Source organism: Macaca mulatta, chromosome 1 (assembly GCF_049350105.2).
Source record: "Macaca mulatta isolate MMU2019108-1 chromosome 1, T2T-MMU8v2.0, whole genome shotgun sequence".
NCBI lineage: Eukaryota > Metazoa > Chordata > Mammalia > Primates > Cercopithecidae > Macaca > Macaca mulatta.
The window spans coordinates 215,281,470-215,295,958 of NC_133406.1; the positions used below are offsets into that span (position 1 = coordinate 215,281,470).

A 14,489-nucleotide genomic window follows, 5' to 3' on the forward strand; every position below is an offset into this window, starting at 1 on the left:
TGAGGATGAGGAAACTGAGTCTCAGAGGAGCAACTTGCCCAAGGTTGTGGAGCTGTTAAGGGGCTCTTTTCCAGGACACCAAGCTATCTCTCCAACGCAGAGATACAGCCTAGTGGCCACAGTTCCAGAACAGGGGTGAGAGAAACCAGTAGGAATTGCATTCTGTGAGGTGGGAAGGGCGCAGGGCTGGGAGTCAGGCCCCAAGTGCGGATCCTTCCACTTCGCAGCTGTGTGGCTATAGTGCGCCCCTTAGAATAGTGGGAAAAACTGGAAGTGTTCTAAATATCAAACAATAGGAAAGTGGTTAGATAATGGCTCCATGCAACAAAATACCATGCAGCTATTGAAACGATGCTGTAGGCCAGGCGCGGTGGCTCATGCCTACAATCCCAGCATTTTGGGAGGCTGAGGTGGGTGGATCACCTGAGGTCAGGAGTTCGAGACCATCCTGGCCAACAAAGTGAAACCCCGTCTCTACTAAAAATACAAAAATAGCCAGGTGGAGGAGAAGGGAGGGGGAAGGAAACCTCACTGCACCTTGGTTTCCTCATCCGCACAACACAATGGTGGCACGTGCCCCGCTGCTGCAGGGGTCTTTGTGGAAATCAAATGAGAGGATGCAGAGAAATGAATGTGCTTTGTAAACTATGAAGTGCTGTGCCAACACCACGTGTGCAGCTGTGGTTATGCAAGTTATTCCCATGGGCACTGGCTCTCGGTAGGACTGGCCTACCTAGCAGGGGGTCTCCCTCTGAAGCTTCATCTTAAGCAAAGAAAGGCCTCAGCCTAGAAAAGTGTGGGGTCTCCTTCACCCTTCATTCCACAAACCTTTGTGGGAAATTTTAAGAATGGAAAGATCCACCCAACAGGCACCCACTGCATGTGAGCTCAAGGACTAAGAGAAGAGGGAGGCCTCAGTCTAGTGTGGCTGAGCCCTGGTGACAAGCAGTGATGCCATGCCAGGCTGTGATCCAGGCCCATAGCACAAAGGCCACAGGGTCAGGAGTCAGGGCCAACACAGCCCTCAGAGACTGTGCGACCCAGAGCCAGTTACTGCTTCTAAGTCTCAGTTTCCTCATCTGCAAATTGGTGATAACATGCACCTGACGGGGCCATCCGAGGCTCCAGTGAGAAAGCACATGAGGAACACAGCATGGCATCTGGTTCAGGGAGGTGTTCGGGGGACAAATCAGTAAGGTGTGGCCAGATGGCAGGTGCTGCACTGACTGGCACAGGAGCCTGCCTGGCCACCGAAGGGTTCTGGCCACGTTGGCGTCTCCTTGAGCCTTTTGAGCTGTTTTTCAAGTCACAGGTGCTCCTGTCCACACCCCACTATCTAGTCTATGTTCTGGAAAGCTGAGCTGCTGGTGCCTTCTCGGAAGTTGAGGCCTCAAAGCAAGTTCTCAGAACCACAGATGCCCTTGAAGAGGGAAGGGAGGAAGGGAAGAAAAATGGCAGGGAAGATGCATGATGGATGGAAGGAGAAAAGGACAGAAGAAAAGATGGATGGAAGGAGAAGGAAAGAAGATAAGACAGAAGGAAAGATAAATGGAAGGAAGGATGGAAGGAAAGGTAAACGAAGGGAAGGAAGGATGGAAGGAAAGATGGATGGAAGGAAGGACAGAAGGAAAGATGAACAAAGGAAAGGAAAAATGGAAGGAAAGATAGATGGAAGGAAGGAAAAATAGATGGAAGGAAAGATGAATGGAAGGATGGAAGAAAAGATGGATAGAAGGATGGAAGGAAAGATGGATGGAAAGTGGGGAGGGAAGGGAGGAAAGATGGACAGAAAGAAGGAAGAACGGAAGGAAAGATGGACGGTAGGGAGGAAAGATGGATGGAAGAGAGGGAAGGAAGGAAGAGGCAATGTGTCTCAACAGCCATCAACTCTTTCCTGAATTGCTCACCCCCAAACCGCCCCGGGAGTCCTCAGTTGTGTCCTCCCCTCTTCCTTCCTGCAGGCCATCTCCATTGACCACGGCCAAGCAAGGAGGCTGGGCACATGCCTTGAAGAACATGGATGTTTTTCTGCTCCTTCTGTCATTTTCCTGTCCTGGAGTTTTCAAATGAAATTCAGGCATCGGGTGGCTCAAAGCCGAGGGCTTCCATCTGCAATTATTTGGGGACAAATTGGTACAAGCGCTAATCTCTGTTGAGGAGATTATGCTCGATGGAGAGAGGCCTGGAGCAACTGCAGAGATAAGGCGCCCACCTGTTGCCTCGAAACCCTTGACTTCAGCCCCTGGCACCTTCACAGATGAAGGAAAGTGGAAATGACTTTCCAGACAGCAGTGGTGGAGGTGAAGAGGGATTATTCTGTGGCTTGCCCGCCTCACCTCTATGGCTTCTTGAGTGGCGGGGGGGCAGGCATCATTATTTGTCTCTGGGTGGTCAGAGCAGTGGGGCGTCCAGCCTCACGGCAGCCTATCTGAGTAATGGGGAACAGAACTGACCAATGACTGATGTTTTGGGGACTCAGCCAACCTCGCCACCAGATATCTGGGCTGTGCTTTCACTGGAGCTCAGGATGGGGGATGAAGAAGCCTCCCATTTCTATAGAGCTCTGTGGTTTTCAAAATTCTCTTGCAGGGAGGAGAATATGGACTTTGGAGCCGTCAGCCTTGGGGCCCCACACTTTTCTTCCTATCCCATGTCCTAAGAGCTCTTTGAGCGAAGGGGTATCAGAACCATCCATGCTGGGGAAGGAGGTGAGGCCCAGGGTGGGACAAGGAGCTCGCTAAGCCCATGAGTAGGTGAGGGTGGCGTGGAGTGAGGGCCAGGTTTCCTGACTGCACCAACTCTGCCTTCCTGCAGCGTGCACTTCCCAGCCCTCCTTGTGGAAGCCAACACAGCTCACCTGGGGGCAAGGCCTGACACTCGCAGATACAGCAGTGGCTGCCCCACCTCACCTGCTGCCCCGTGAGACCTGGAGCAGGTGTCTGGCTGGTGATTGGCCCAGGAGGGGAGGGCAAGGGGTGGCTGTGGAGGACAAGGCCTGGGGGTCTTGGTCTTGGCTTTATCAGTCCTGAGAACAAACACCCGTGAAAAGCAGCCCACGTGTCTGCTGGATGCTGAGTGGGATCCGAGCGGATGCTGTGTGGACCCAGCTGCTGCTCTCAGAGAACGTACAAGCACCCGTGGGAGTCAGCTGGGCTCACCTGGGCAGCAGAATGGGGGCATCAGAGTAAAGGAGGAAGAGCCGTTCCCCTCTTGCTGCCGCTGCTTTGTGTGATAGATTCAGCCTTGGGGGGCTGTCCGGGGTGGGAGCAACATGCCCACCATAAGCAATGACTGATTAAGCAGGGAGGGGAGGGATGGTCGGAGGGAAAACAGGCCCTCAGGGGCGGACTTGGGCGGCCCCAGGCCCATCCCTGCCCCCTGAAGTCTCTTTCCCCATGGGTGGCCTGAGGGGGAAGGACTGGATGTTCTCCAAAGCCCTTTCCAGACTGGACAGTCCAGGGGTCGTGAAGGGCCAACCCACCTCTTCTCCCGTCAGGTAGAAGGCTGAGAGGAGTCCCCCGATGTAGCGAATGTTCACCTCAAACAAGGATGCTTCTCCGCTCTGCAGGACAGAAAGGAGGGGGACAGTGGGGACACTTGTAAGATGCAGACCCTTGAGACAGGTCACCCTGGCCACTGATACTCCTCCCGTACCTGTGCCCGGCTCTGGTGAGCCAGGCAAGGTGGTGGTGGTTTTCATAACAAAAGTTGAGAGGAATCAGCACCTGCCTGGCAGAGCTCCTGCAATTTCCAGCATTCCAAATAAATGCTGGGCTTGGTTTCCTTCCCCAGCCCTTGCCAAGGCAATGGCAGCAAAGTGATGCCTGGCTGTGCTCCAAGGAGCGCCAGAACCTGCCTGGAGAGCTGCTGGCTGGAGCTTAGACTGAGGGGAGGCGAAGCCCGCTCTGGTCAGGCTACTTCTCCTTCCCAGGGAGACCCCAGGGCTTAGCAGGAAGACAGCGAGGCCCTTCCCTGGTTCTCTGAGGAGGCTGTGGGGCAGACAGGGACAGGCTGGGGCTAAGAAGGAGGGGCCTGGCAGCTGCGTATTCAGTGAGCAGCAGTTTCTTGGGCCCTCAGCTCAGAGCGCACAGGGCATGCCCATACTTGCCTTAATCATTTCTATTTTCTTTCCTAAGTTGGGATTGCAAATCAGGGGTGCTGGAGCATCACGCCAGGACCAGATCTGGGGTAAATCCCACCTGAGCCACGGACCTGGCTTTGGCACCTCAGGAAAGATGTGCAGCCCTTCCCTGCCCCATTTCCTCAGCTGCAGAAAAGGGCTGCCAACCCCTCCCATGCAGGGTGGAGATGGGACACAGGGGCGCTGCAGAGAGAGGCCTGCCCATAGCCGGACATGCCTGTTGTCACCCTCCTTGCCCCGGAGGGTTCCCCCAGCATGCTTTGAACACCACTGTCTTTATCACTGAGAACAGCAGTGCTCATCTGTTAACCTGGGGGAACTCTTCCACCCACAGAGCACCTGCAAAACCGCTCCCTTTCAGCCTCCCAGGGCTCAGTGAGGTCAGAGTGTGGCAAGGGTCATCATTCCCACTTCTCAGATGAGAAAGTCAAGGTTCGAGGTCGAGTGACCCCACCTTGCTTTCTTCCAGGGACATTTCCTCGCCTCCCCCACCTGCCTGAGTGTTCCCCGGTTCCTAGGGCACTGTGGGTGGCTGCCTGAGCCCATTCTGTATCCCAAAGAGCCACTGTCTACACAGGGGACAAGGAAGGCCTAGGGGGACACTCCTTCCTTCTCCTTCCTCCATCTTTCTCCAACCCAAAGACGGGTAATGGAGGATTCTCAGCTTCCTTGGCCTCACACAAACAACCAGAAGTGTTAACAAGCCTCAAAGTCATCCTAATAATGACAAGGGTGACCTCACTTTACACCAGCATCAGACTTCACAGTGTTATAAAATGTGGCTACAACTCTCCACTGTATTTAATTCTCATGATAAGCCTATGAGTTAGGCATTATTAATATCGTTGCTGTTGTCACCATTCTCATTGTATAGTTGAGGAATCCAAGGCTCAGGGAGGGTCAATGACTTTTCCAAGAGGTGCAGGGCAGCCAGGACTCCAGAGGCCTCTGTCTCCAGGGAAGCTCCCCTAAAGTGTTGCATTCCCAGGCTCTCCCAGACTCTCCGCCCTGCCCTGTGCTGGCAAACTGTCTCTCAAGGAGGCAGGGGCCTTGCTGCTGCCAGGAGCTGGAGGAGCCGGTCCCAGACCTGTCTGCAGCAGGACCTGGCACTCCTGGAGCCCACATGGAGGCTGGTGTGTGCTTGGATGCGGCCCCTCCTCCCCTCCCGGTCTCCATTGCTTACTCCCCAAGTCCATGTAAATAGCCTCTCTCCGTGGGGAGCTCACCTCTGGGATGCATGCCTTGCTTTAGTCTGGACTGAGGGATCAACATGGTGGGGTCTGGTGTTCAAGGCTGTTGTGCCATCCAGACACAGGACCATCCCCTCTGCAAGGCCCTGGTCCCTGAGCAAGTGTGACTGCAAGGCTGGAGACCAAGAGGTCCCAGGCCTGGTCATGGGCCTGCAAAGGGAGGTGTACCACCCACCCCACGCCCACCCCACCCAGCCATCTCAACAGGCCAGTGCAGGGCAGGCTCAAGGCTGGAGCAGCTCCGAGCAGATGAGCCACTTCCCTCCTCCACAAAGCCATTCCCCACTTGCTGCCGCTGCTTTGTGTGACAGATCCAGCCCTGGGGGGGCCGTCCAGGGTGGGAGCAATGTGCCCCAGATGAGCAATGACTGACCTTGCAGGGAGGGGACGGATGGTTGTGGTGGTGTCCCCTCCCTAGGGAGGATGCTAGACTGGGGAAGATGTCCCCACCTCAAGGCTGTCTTAAGGGAGGGACTCAGCACAGAGTGCACGGCAGCCCCGGTTCTGAGACTGCTGGGCTGTGCAGCCTTGGGCGAGACCCTCAACATCTCTGGGTCTCAGATGACAGGGTGAAGCTGGCTGTTGGGCCTCTTCTGGCCCCCCCCCCGAGGGCCTCTGACTCACCACATTCAGGTGGAAGCTCTCTTCCACCCAGGCCTTGGCCTCCTGGAACTCCTCTTTCAGCTCCATGAGGTAGAGGGTGTCGAGGGAGTCAATGACCGTCGCCCCACTGAGGCCTCCTGCAGGCACAGAGCATGGAGGGTGTGACCCAGGGCCATCCTTCTCTTTTCCCCAACTGGAAAAGCCACTGTTCCCAGGGCCCCTCCAACGCCAGCGCAGGCTCGGCAGCAAAGGCTGACCTCAGGCACCATCCAGGCGGACTCCAGTGCCACCATCGAAGCTGAGGCTGAGACCCAGAGTCCCCACCATGGGCTGCTTCCTCCTCAGGGCAGAAAAGAGCGGCCAGAAACCAAGGGCTCAGGCTGTGCCACTTCCCAGACCTCGGTCCACTCTTCTATTGGTCAGCGCGTCAACTATCAGTGCCAGTCAGCCACCCACTTTTCTCTACTTTGGCATACAAAACTCTTTTTTTTTTTTTTTTTGAGACAGGGTCTCACTCTGTCCCCCAAGCTGGAGTACAGTGGTGTGATCTCGGCTCACTGTAACCCCCGCCTCCCAGGTTCAAGCGATTCTCCAACCTCAGCCTCCCGAGTAGCTGGGACCACAGGTGCTCACCACCACGCCCAACTAAATTTTGTATTTTTAGTAGAGACGAGGTTTTGCCATGTTGGCCAGGCTGGTCTGGAACTCCTGGCCTCAAGTGATCCACCCACTTCGGCCTCACAAAGTGCTGGATTACAGGCGTGAGCCACCACACCCAGCCTGGCATACAAAAATCTTTTTTTTTTTTTTTGAGACAGAGTCTCATTCTGTCACCTAGACCAGAGTATAATGGTGCTATCTCAGCTCACTGCAACCTGCAACCTTCACCTCCTGGATTCAAGTGATTCTCGTGCCTCAGCCTCCCAGGTAGCTGGGATTACAGACGCATGCCACCACACCCAGCTAATTTTTGTATTTTTAGTAGAAACAGGGTTTCACCATGTTGGCCAAGGCTGGTCTCGAATGCCTGGCCTCAAGTGATCTGCCCACTTCAGCCTCCCAAAGTGCTGGAATTACAGGCATGAGCCACCGCATCTGGCCCAAAAATCATAACCGTGCCAATCCTCTGTCTCTTCAAGATTAGTTGTAGCTAATAGAGGGTGAACTGAGGCTCAAATAGAAAATAGGATACCATACAGTCATCCACACAGGTGGGGTCGACCTGTGCCTATTTACCTGGGGAGACATCCATGGGATCTGTGTTTTTCTTTTCTTTTTTTAAAGTAAATTGCAAAGAAGAAAAAAAATAATACAATTCTTATTGTACATCAAAGTATAAGTGTACAGAACTAAGTCTGGATAGAATGACCCAGTGGCTACCTCTGAGTGCCGGGATTACAAGTGATTTTTGATTTTTTCAGCTCATGGGTTACTTTTTTATAACCAGAAACTTATTTCCATTAAAAAAAAAAAAAAAAGGAAAGAAAATTTGGGCAAAGAAACCAAACAAATGCACAAAGCAAAAATTTGTGGCCATTCTCATTCTAGTGCATGAACGAACTACGAGGCCTGGCCCCTACCACTGGGCATCAGGCACCTGTCCTGGGAGTAAAGGCTGACATAAGTGCAAAATGATACTTTTCCATCCCATGAACCAGACAGAAAAGTAATGAGGAAGACACCCTCGGGCACAACCAGAGCCTTCTGCACTCAGTGCAGGAAACTGAAGGTGAAGGGGAGGGAGAAAGAGACATGCCTGGTACTATCTGAAGGGCTTCCTGAAAGAGGTGGCGTCTCCCATCAACTCCTTACAACTATGGAGTCATTGCAGGCAGCAGCAATTTCCTTTAGGGACCAGAGTGCAACCCTAACAGGAGTGATTGTTCCTTCAGTGTCCTCCCTGCAGAGGCTGAAAACATTGAAAGTCACAGGCTCCACCTTCCGCAGTGGAAACTCTGGAGCCTGTTGAGCCCACTTGAGTCTGCAGTGTGTGCTTTGCGGCACCTCCTGAATTCAGAGTCAGCCTCTAATCTCCTTAATGAGGGCTTCCTAACTGCTCACTTGTGTTGACTGAGGAAGAGAATCCTGAAATTCACACACTTAACCACCTCTCTAGGCCAGGCAAGGTCTGAAAAAGCACACGGCCAGGAAAAAGAAAGGAAGTGAGAGTGAGAGGGAGGGAGCAGTTAGGAGGAAGATGAGGCTGGAGGTGGAAGAATCTATTACCAGAAGGGAGGGCTCGCCAAGGAGGGAGCAGAGGGCTGGAGGGATCCAGCCCTGTGTCCTGGGATGGGCTGGAGGTCGGAGAATCTATTACCAGAAGGGAGTTTGCCAAGGAGGGAGGAGAAGGCTGGAGGGACTCAGCACTGCATCCTGGGATGGCTTCCCTGTTTGGGCTGAAGTGAATTTCCAGAATGTCAGCCCCTCCCACGCTTAAGGAGTGGTAGGAAAACACATCCCAAAGCCAAACAGACTTGATCCTTTGCTGGTTCATCCCAGCTGCTTCCCCTGTAGGTGGCAGGGCTGAACGGAGTTCCTGGGCCTTATTCACCCTCTCGAGGTGCTCAAGCAGGGAGGCACTGAGGAGCCCAGGCGGACTGAGCAAGGCACACAGGGTGCAGGCCTGGTGTCCGCGCTCCTGGCTGCAGCTCAGGCCCCTTCCTGTTCTATCACGGGACCTCAAACCAGACGTTTGAAGGGCCTGGAGGAATTTGGGGGATCCTGCTGCCCCTACCCCTTCATTGTCATAGATGAAGACCCCAGAGAGGGGATGGGACACACTCAAGTCTAGACCAAGGGGGGACTGGCCTGGCCCCAGGCCAAGTGGAATGTTTTCCACACATGGGGCATGGCAGGGTCGCTCAGTTCTCTGTGAAAACAGTTGCAGATCTGATTACCCACCCCACCCCACCCACTCGGATCAGTTACGGATCAAGAGAGGCCCAGGCCGTGTGTCCTTCAAGGCCAGGGGACAGGCAGCCGCAGGGTCTGATTTCTGAATCCTGCCCTGGGCTCCCTGGTGTTTTCACCCCATGCGCCCTTCTTCCTCTAGATCAGGCTGGGAGGGCAGCCAGGGCTCCTCGTGACCAGCTCTGCCCTGTGACGTCCCTGGGGACGCTCTATGCGGCCAGCTGAGAAAGCAGCTTGCTAAGAGATTTGTTGGCAAGTTCCTGCCCCTGCTCTCAGGCTCCTGAATCCTTCTCTTGGTTGGTCTCCCACCCCCATTCCCACCTGGCACATGGCTGAGCTGCAGTCCAGCAAGGCACTTACTGGAAAGCCTTTCATTCCAGGCCAGAGGTTACCCAGCGGTCAGGCTGGGCAGGAGAGAAGGCCCTATCCTGAATTCAACCCTATTTGCACCTGCAGCCACCCTGGGGCAGCTCCCCAGGAGGAAAGACACACTCCCTGTTCAGTAAACAGACCATGATTTATATACAAAGAGCCAGCTTGGACGCTTCCCTAGGGCTGCGGCTGGGGCGGGCTCCATGTTGGTCCACTTTCCTGTTCCAGTTCTGAAGCCATGGGTTCACCCCTTCCTGCCAGTGCAGAAGGCAGTGAGGTGTCTTAGAAATAATACAGACCCAGGAATCAGCAGCCCGGCGTTCAAATCCCGTTATGGGCAACACATCTGCTCTAAGCATCAAAGTTCTCATCTGTGAAATGAGGTTAAGACCACTGGACCAGGGCACTGGGGAGCCACTGCAGGTTCCTGAGACAGGATAAATACATCATATACACACCTGGCCTAGATACATCTGATAAATACATTCTATATGCTTGGCACAGACTAAGTGCTTGATAAATCAGTTCATTGGTCTTATTTCTGGGGTCCCTTAGTTCACTTTGAAATAGCAGCCTGGCCAGGGAGTGAGGAAGGGCAACGAGGTCGGGGAGACCCTCTTGATCCTTTCCTTTGGGAGGGTTCGGACCTTTGGCTACTGAATAAAGCCTCTGCAAGGCAACCTCACACATAGCTAAGAGGCTGCCTTTGGTGTCAGGGAGATGCATGTTCAAATCCTGGCCTCTTACACCCTAGCCGTGCAATAGCGCAAGCCATTCTACCTCTTGTGCCTCATTTCCCTCATCTGCAAAATGGGGATGACACTAGACCTGCCCCATAAGGCTGCTGGGAGGGTTAAATGGGACAGGTTGATGGACAGGGGCTGGCATGATAGTGAGTACACGCGGCCCTCCTTGCCCCCACTGGCCCTGGGCAGCCTCTCCACAAAAATCTTCCTGGGTCAGTGAGGCCTTGGGTTGCAACTGCATTCCCGGCCCTCTCCCTCACCCCTGCAGGGCAATGTGAGTATGAGATTGCAGCCTGCAAAAATCCTTGGCCCAACTTAAAGGAAAACCGCCCCATAGGTCCCATATGTATCTGCTGCCGAGGCCATCACTACCTGATCTCGTTGTGTAGCTGCCTCCAAAAGGGTGCTCCTACCTCCAAGACCCCTTCCCTTTACCTCTTATCCACCCTAGATCCAGATCCAACTTGGGTCTCTCCCCCAGCTCAGGAACCGCCAATGGCTCCCCAGTGCCCATGCAGGAAGGGGTGCAAGCTCCTGCTTCCACACCTTTGCATGTGTGGTCTTCTCTGCCAAGAAATCTTCTCCGTGCATCTTGGCATGTTCAACACCAACATGTTCTTCAAGGTCTGCCTCCCAGGGGCAGCCTGACCTGGTTCCACTAGCTAACCTCTGCTTGCCCTGAGAGTGCCCACAGCACTTTCTTGGACACCCGCCACCATCTCCCTGCACTGTGGGGCTTTGCCTCCCTAACTAGACTGTGAGCTTCTTGAGGTCAAGGGCTCCCACTGCCTTTCTCATACCCCTCCCCACCTTCCAGCCTTGTCTCCAAGCATCCCAAAGGTCAGAACCCCAAACCCAAATGGGCTACTTGCCATTTCCTGCAGCCTCTTCACACACCGCTACTTTTATGACTTTTCTACAAACTCTGCCAGGAACTGCCTTTCCCCATCCCACCTTCTCCTGTGGAAATCTAGGGCCCACCGCAAATGGCTCATTACCCACAAAGCCATGCATGTGATCTCACCTTCTGACGTCCGGCTTAGAGCCCTTTCTCTATGAGAGGATCTTCTCCAGCCCCCCATGTCTACATTCTAGGCCCCTACACTGTGCACCTCCACCTTCCCCCATTCTCATCTCATGCTAATGGACTCATGCGTTTCCCTGTCCCTGTCACTTTATAATAGTGGGGACTATAGTCTGCATCTGTGTCTTCCCCACAGTGGGACGGCAGGAGGGCAGGAGCCAGGCTGGTCTCCTGGTGTCATGGATCCTGGCTCCTCACTGGATCTTGGCCTTCAGGCTGCCAATCTTCCTCTTGCTTCTCCTTCTACCCTGGAATGGCTTCTTCCCAGTCTGCTGTGCTGGTTCCTCCTCATCTCCTGACCTCTAAAGACTGGGGTGCCCTGGGGCTCTGTCTTTGGGCTTCTTTTCTGTCCATCATTCTCTTAGTGATTTCAAATCTTAAAATCCATCGGCCAGGCACAGTGGCTCACACCTGTAATCCCAGCACTTTGGGAGGCCAAGGCAGGTGGATCATGAGGTCAGGAGTTTGAGACCAGCCTGGCCAACAAAGTGAAACCCTGTCTCTACTAAAAATACAAAAAATTAGCTGGGCATGGTGGCAGGCACCTGTAATCCCAGCTACTTGGGAGGCTGAGGCAGGAGAATCGCTTGAACTCAGGAGGTGGAGGTTGCAGTGAGCTGAGACCGTGCCACTGCACTCCAGCCTGGATGACAAGAGCGAAACTCCGTCTCAAAAAAAAAAAAAGAAAAGAAAAAAAAGAAAAGAAAAGAAAAAAAAAATCCATCTACATGTTGATGACCCCCAGATTTAAGTGTCCTGCCAAGACCTTGTCCCCAAACCCCAGACTCACATATCTAACTCTGCATGCACATCTCCACTTGAAGGTCTTCAGGCATCTCATGTTTCACTATCTGAAAGCCAATCCCACGCCTTCCTCCAGACCTGTTCCTTCCAATCTTCTTCATCTTGATTAATGCCAATGTCCTCCTCCCAAGAGCTGTGGCCCCCAACCCTTGACGCTGTCTCGCACCCCCTCATCCAGTCCTGCAGCAATTCCTGCTGGCTCTGTCTCTGTAAGATTTCAAGACACTGTCCACACCTCACCTCCTCCGTGCTACTGCCTTAACCCAGCTACCTCCTCTCTCTTGCATTTATTCCACTGGCTTTAGTATTTCCCTGCCCCCTTGGCATCTACCCTTGCCCTTCCCTCTTCCCCCACCCCACCCATCTGTCCTCAGTGTGGCAGTCAGAGAGATTTTTTTAAAAATTCAAGTCGGCCGGGCGCGGTGGCTCACGCCTGTAATCCCAGCACTTTGGGAGGCCGAGGTGGGCGGATCACAAGGTCAGGAGATCGAGACCATCCTGGCTAACACAGTGAAACCCCGTCTCTACTAAAAATACAAAAAATTAGCTGGGCGTGGTGGCGGGCGCCTGTAGTCCCAGCTGCTTGGGAGGCTGAGGCAGGAGAATGGCGTGAACCCAGGAGGCAGAGCTTGCAGTGAGCCGAGATCATACCACTGTACTCCAACCGGGGCGACAGAGCGAGACTCTGTCTCAACAACAACAAAATTCAAGTCATATCATGCCACTCCTCTGCTCGAACCCCCCCCTGGCTCCCATCTGACTGAGAGTTGAAAGCCTTAGTCCTTCCCATCCCTGGGGCCCTGTGATCTGCCCTGGCTCCCTCACTGCCTCTCCTCCTCCACTTTGACTGCGCACTGTCCCTTCAGCCTCCACTTCAGCCTCCAAATCCTGCTCCTTGCCTAGGCCCTGGCAGCTGCAGGCCACTCTGCTGAAACTGTTCCTGCCACTCGCTGTCCTCTTGTCCTCTCTGGTTTTCCCCAGCCTTCATCACCACGGGCATCACGCATGGATCTGCTCTCCCAGACACTCCGTCTTCTCCTGAGGGGTTGGCTCCTACGGGGGAGAACTCAGTTCACCGTCACCTTCCTCTGCCCAGAACACTGTCCAGCCCCCACGGGGGCACGTAAGTATTTAGGAAAGAAAGGCCCCCTCCCACTGAATGGGGAGGGCTTCAAGGGGGGGCTGTGGCGCATTCACAACCCCCAGTGCCTGGCTACAGTCTGACCCTAGGAAGCAATAAAGGTAAGGGGTTGGGCTAAACAACATGAGCCCACAGCACGGGCGTCTGTGGTGACCACGTCCAGAGCAGGGTCGTCTACTCCAGGGGCTGCCACCACTATAAAAAGACCCTCCCACCAGGCTGCCCAGGGTGACAACGTGTGCCCAAAGCCTCGCCCTGCACAAAGCTTTCTGTGAGGAGCGTGTCAGTCTCTACAAGGAAATGAACCTCCAGTTCCCAGAACCTCCTCCCGAGGAGCTGCTGAGCCAGGAGCCAGCCTGCCTCCCTGGATCGTGGTCTGTATCCCACCCTGCTGACTCTGCCCTATTAACGATGATGAGGTTTTTATGTGATATCATATTAGGAAAGAGAAATGGTCAGGCTGGCAACACAAACTCCAGGAAGAACATTTAGAAGAAAAAAAATCACCCAAGGCATAGCCTATTCCCACAATATCCCCAGAGCCACATACTAATGGCTGCATTTAATTTAATGAGATAATCCACAGAGATCTTTCTTAATCTGTAAAGAAACAACACACGCTTTTCTCAGCATCCACAGAAACCCATGTGCTGTGTGGCAGGCCACCTTTTCAAAGGCGGCTGCTGTGGTGTATCTTATCCCACAAGAAGAACAAAGCTTTTCTTGTGACACTGACACACCTCCCATGGCTCCTCCCCTTGAACCTGGGCAGACCATTGTGATCACCTGGATCAACAGAATGAAGCAGAAAGGATGAGGTGCTCTTTTCTTTATTTTTTTGAGATAGGGTCTCTTGATCTGTCATCCAGGCTGGAGTGCAGTAGTGTGATCATAGTTTATCGTATCCTTGAATTCTGGGGCTCAAGCCATCCTCCCAAGAAGCAGGGACTATAGGAGTGCACCACTATGCCTGAATAACTTTTAAAATTTTTTTTGTAGAGATGAGAGTCTCACTATGTTGTCCAGGCTGGTCTCAAACTCCTGGCCTCAAGCAATCCTCCCATCTCAGTCTCCCAAAGCACTGGGATTATAGGGGTGAACCACTGTGCCTGACTTGACCTTAAGGCCCAGACCTTAAGAAACTGGCAGCTTCCACCTCCTGCCTCTCAGAATGCTGGATCTTGGAACTAGCCACCATATTGTAAGGAAGCCCAAGATAGCTAGCTCTCAAGGAGAAAACACGTAGAGAGCCATGTGTCGGTTTTCTGACTGACAGTCCCATCTGAGGTTCTAGCCAACAGCCAGCATCAATTGCAATGCATGACTCAAAAGCTTCCAGATAATATCAGCACCCAGCTGTCGAGTCAGCCTCAGCCTTCAAGCCTTCCCAGCTGAGAGCCTCTACATGACTGCACAGAGTCAAGCTGTCCCCTGTTGT

General features: G+C 53.6%; 1 protein-coding gene and 1 long non-coding RNA gene across 12 annotated transcripts in view; both read right to left on the reverse strand.

Annotated features, from left to right (window-relative positions):
* The window catches only part of MAN1C1 (mannosidase alpha class 1C member 1), a 173,109-nt gene that overhangs the window by 36,818 nt on the left and 121,802 nt on the right, over positions 1-14,489 (reverse strand). For 9 of the 11 annotated variants that reach the window (XM_077968783.1, XM_077968776.1, XM_077968757.1 and 6 more), the window contains 2 exons: positions 6,016-6,131; positions 3,482-3,562 (listed from right to left, as the gene is read on the reverse strand). The exons of 1 other annotated variant lie outside the window; for it this stretch is intronic. In XM_077968783.1, coding sequence (XP_077824909.1) covers positions 3,482-3,562; positions 6,016-6,131 — 197 coding nt within the window. Of the gene's footprint in view, positions 1-3,481; positions 3,563-6,015; positions 6,132-12,861; positions 12,964-14,489 lie in introns of all 11 variants that reach the window. One more of the 11 variants, XM_077968735.1, reaches the window with a different exon arrangement.
* LOC144335182 (uncharacterized) lies at positions 7,257-11,819 on the reverse strand. The gene is made up of 2 exons (XR_013405769.1): positions 10,752-11,819; positions 7,257-9,682 (listed from the first exon to the last, which is right to left on the reverse strand). It is a non-coding gene; the product is annotated as an uncharacterized LOC144335182 (long non-coding RNA).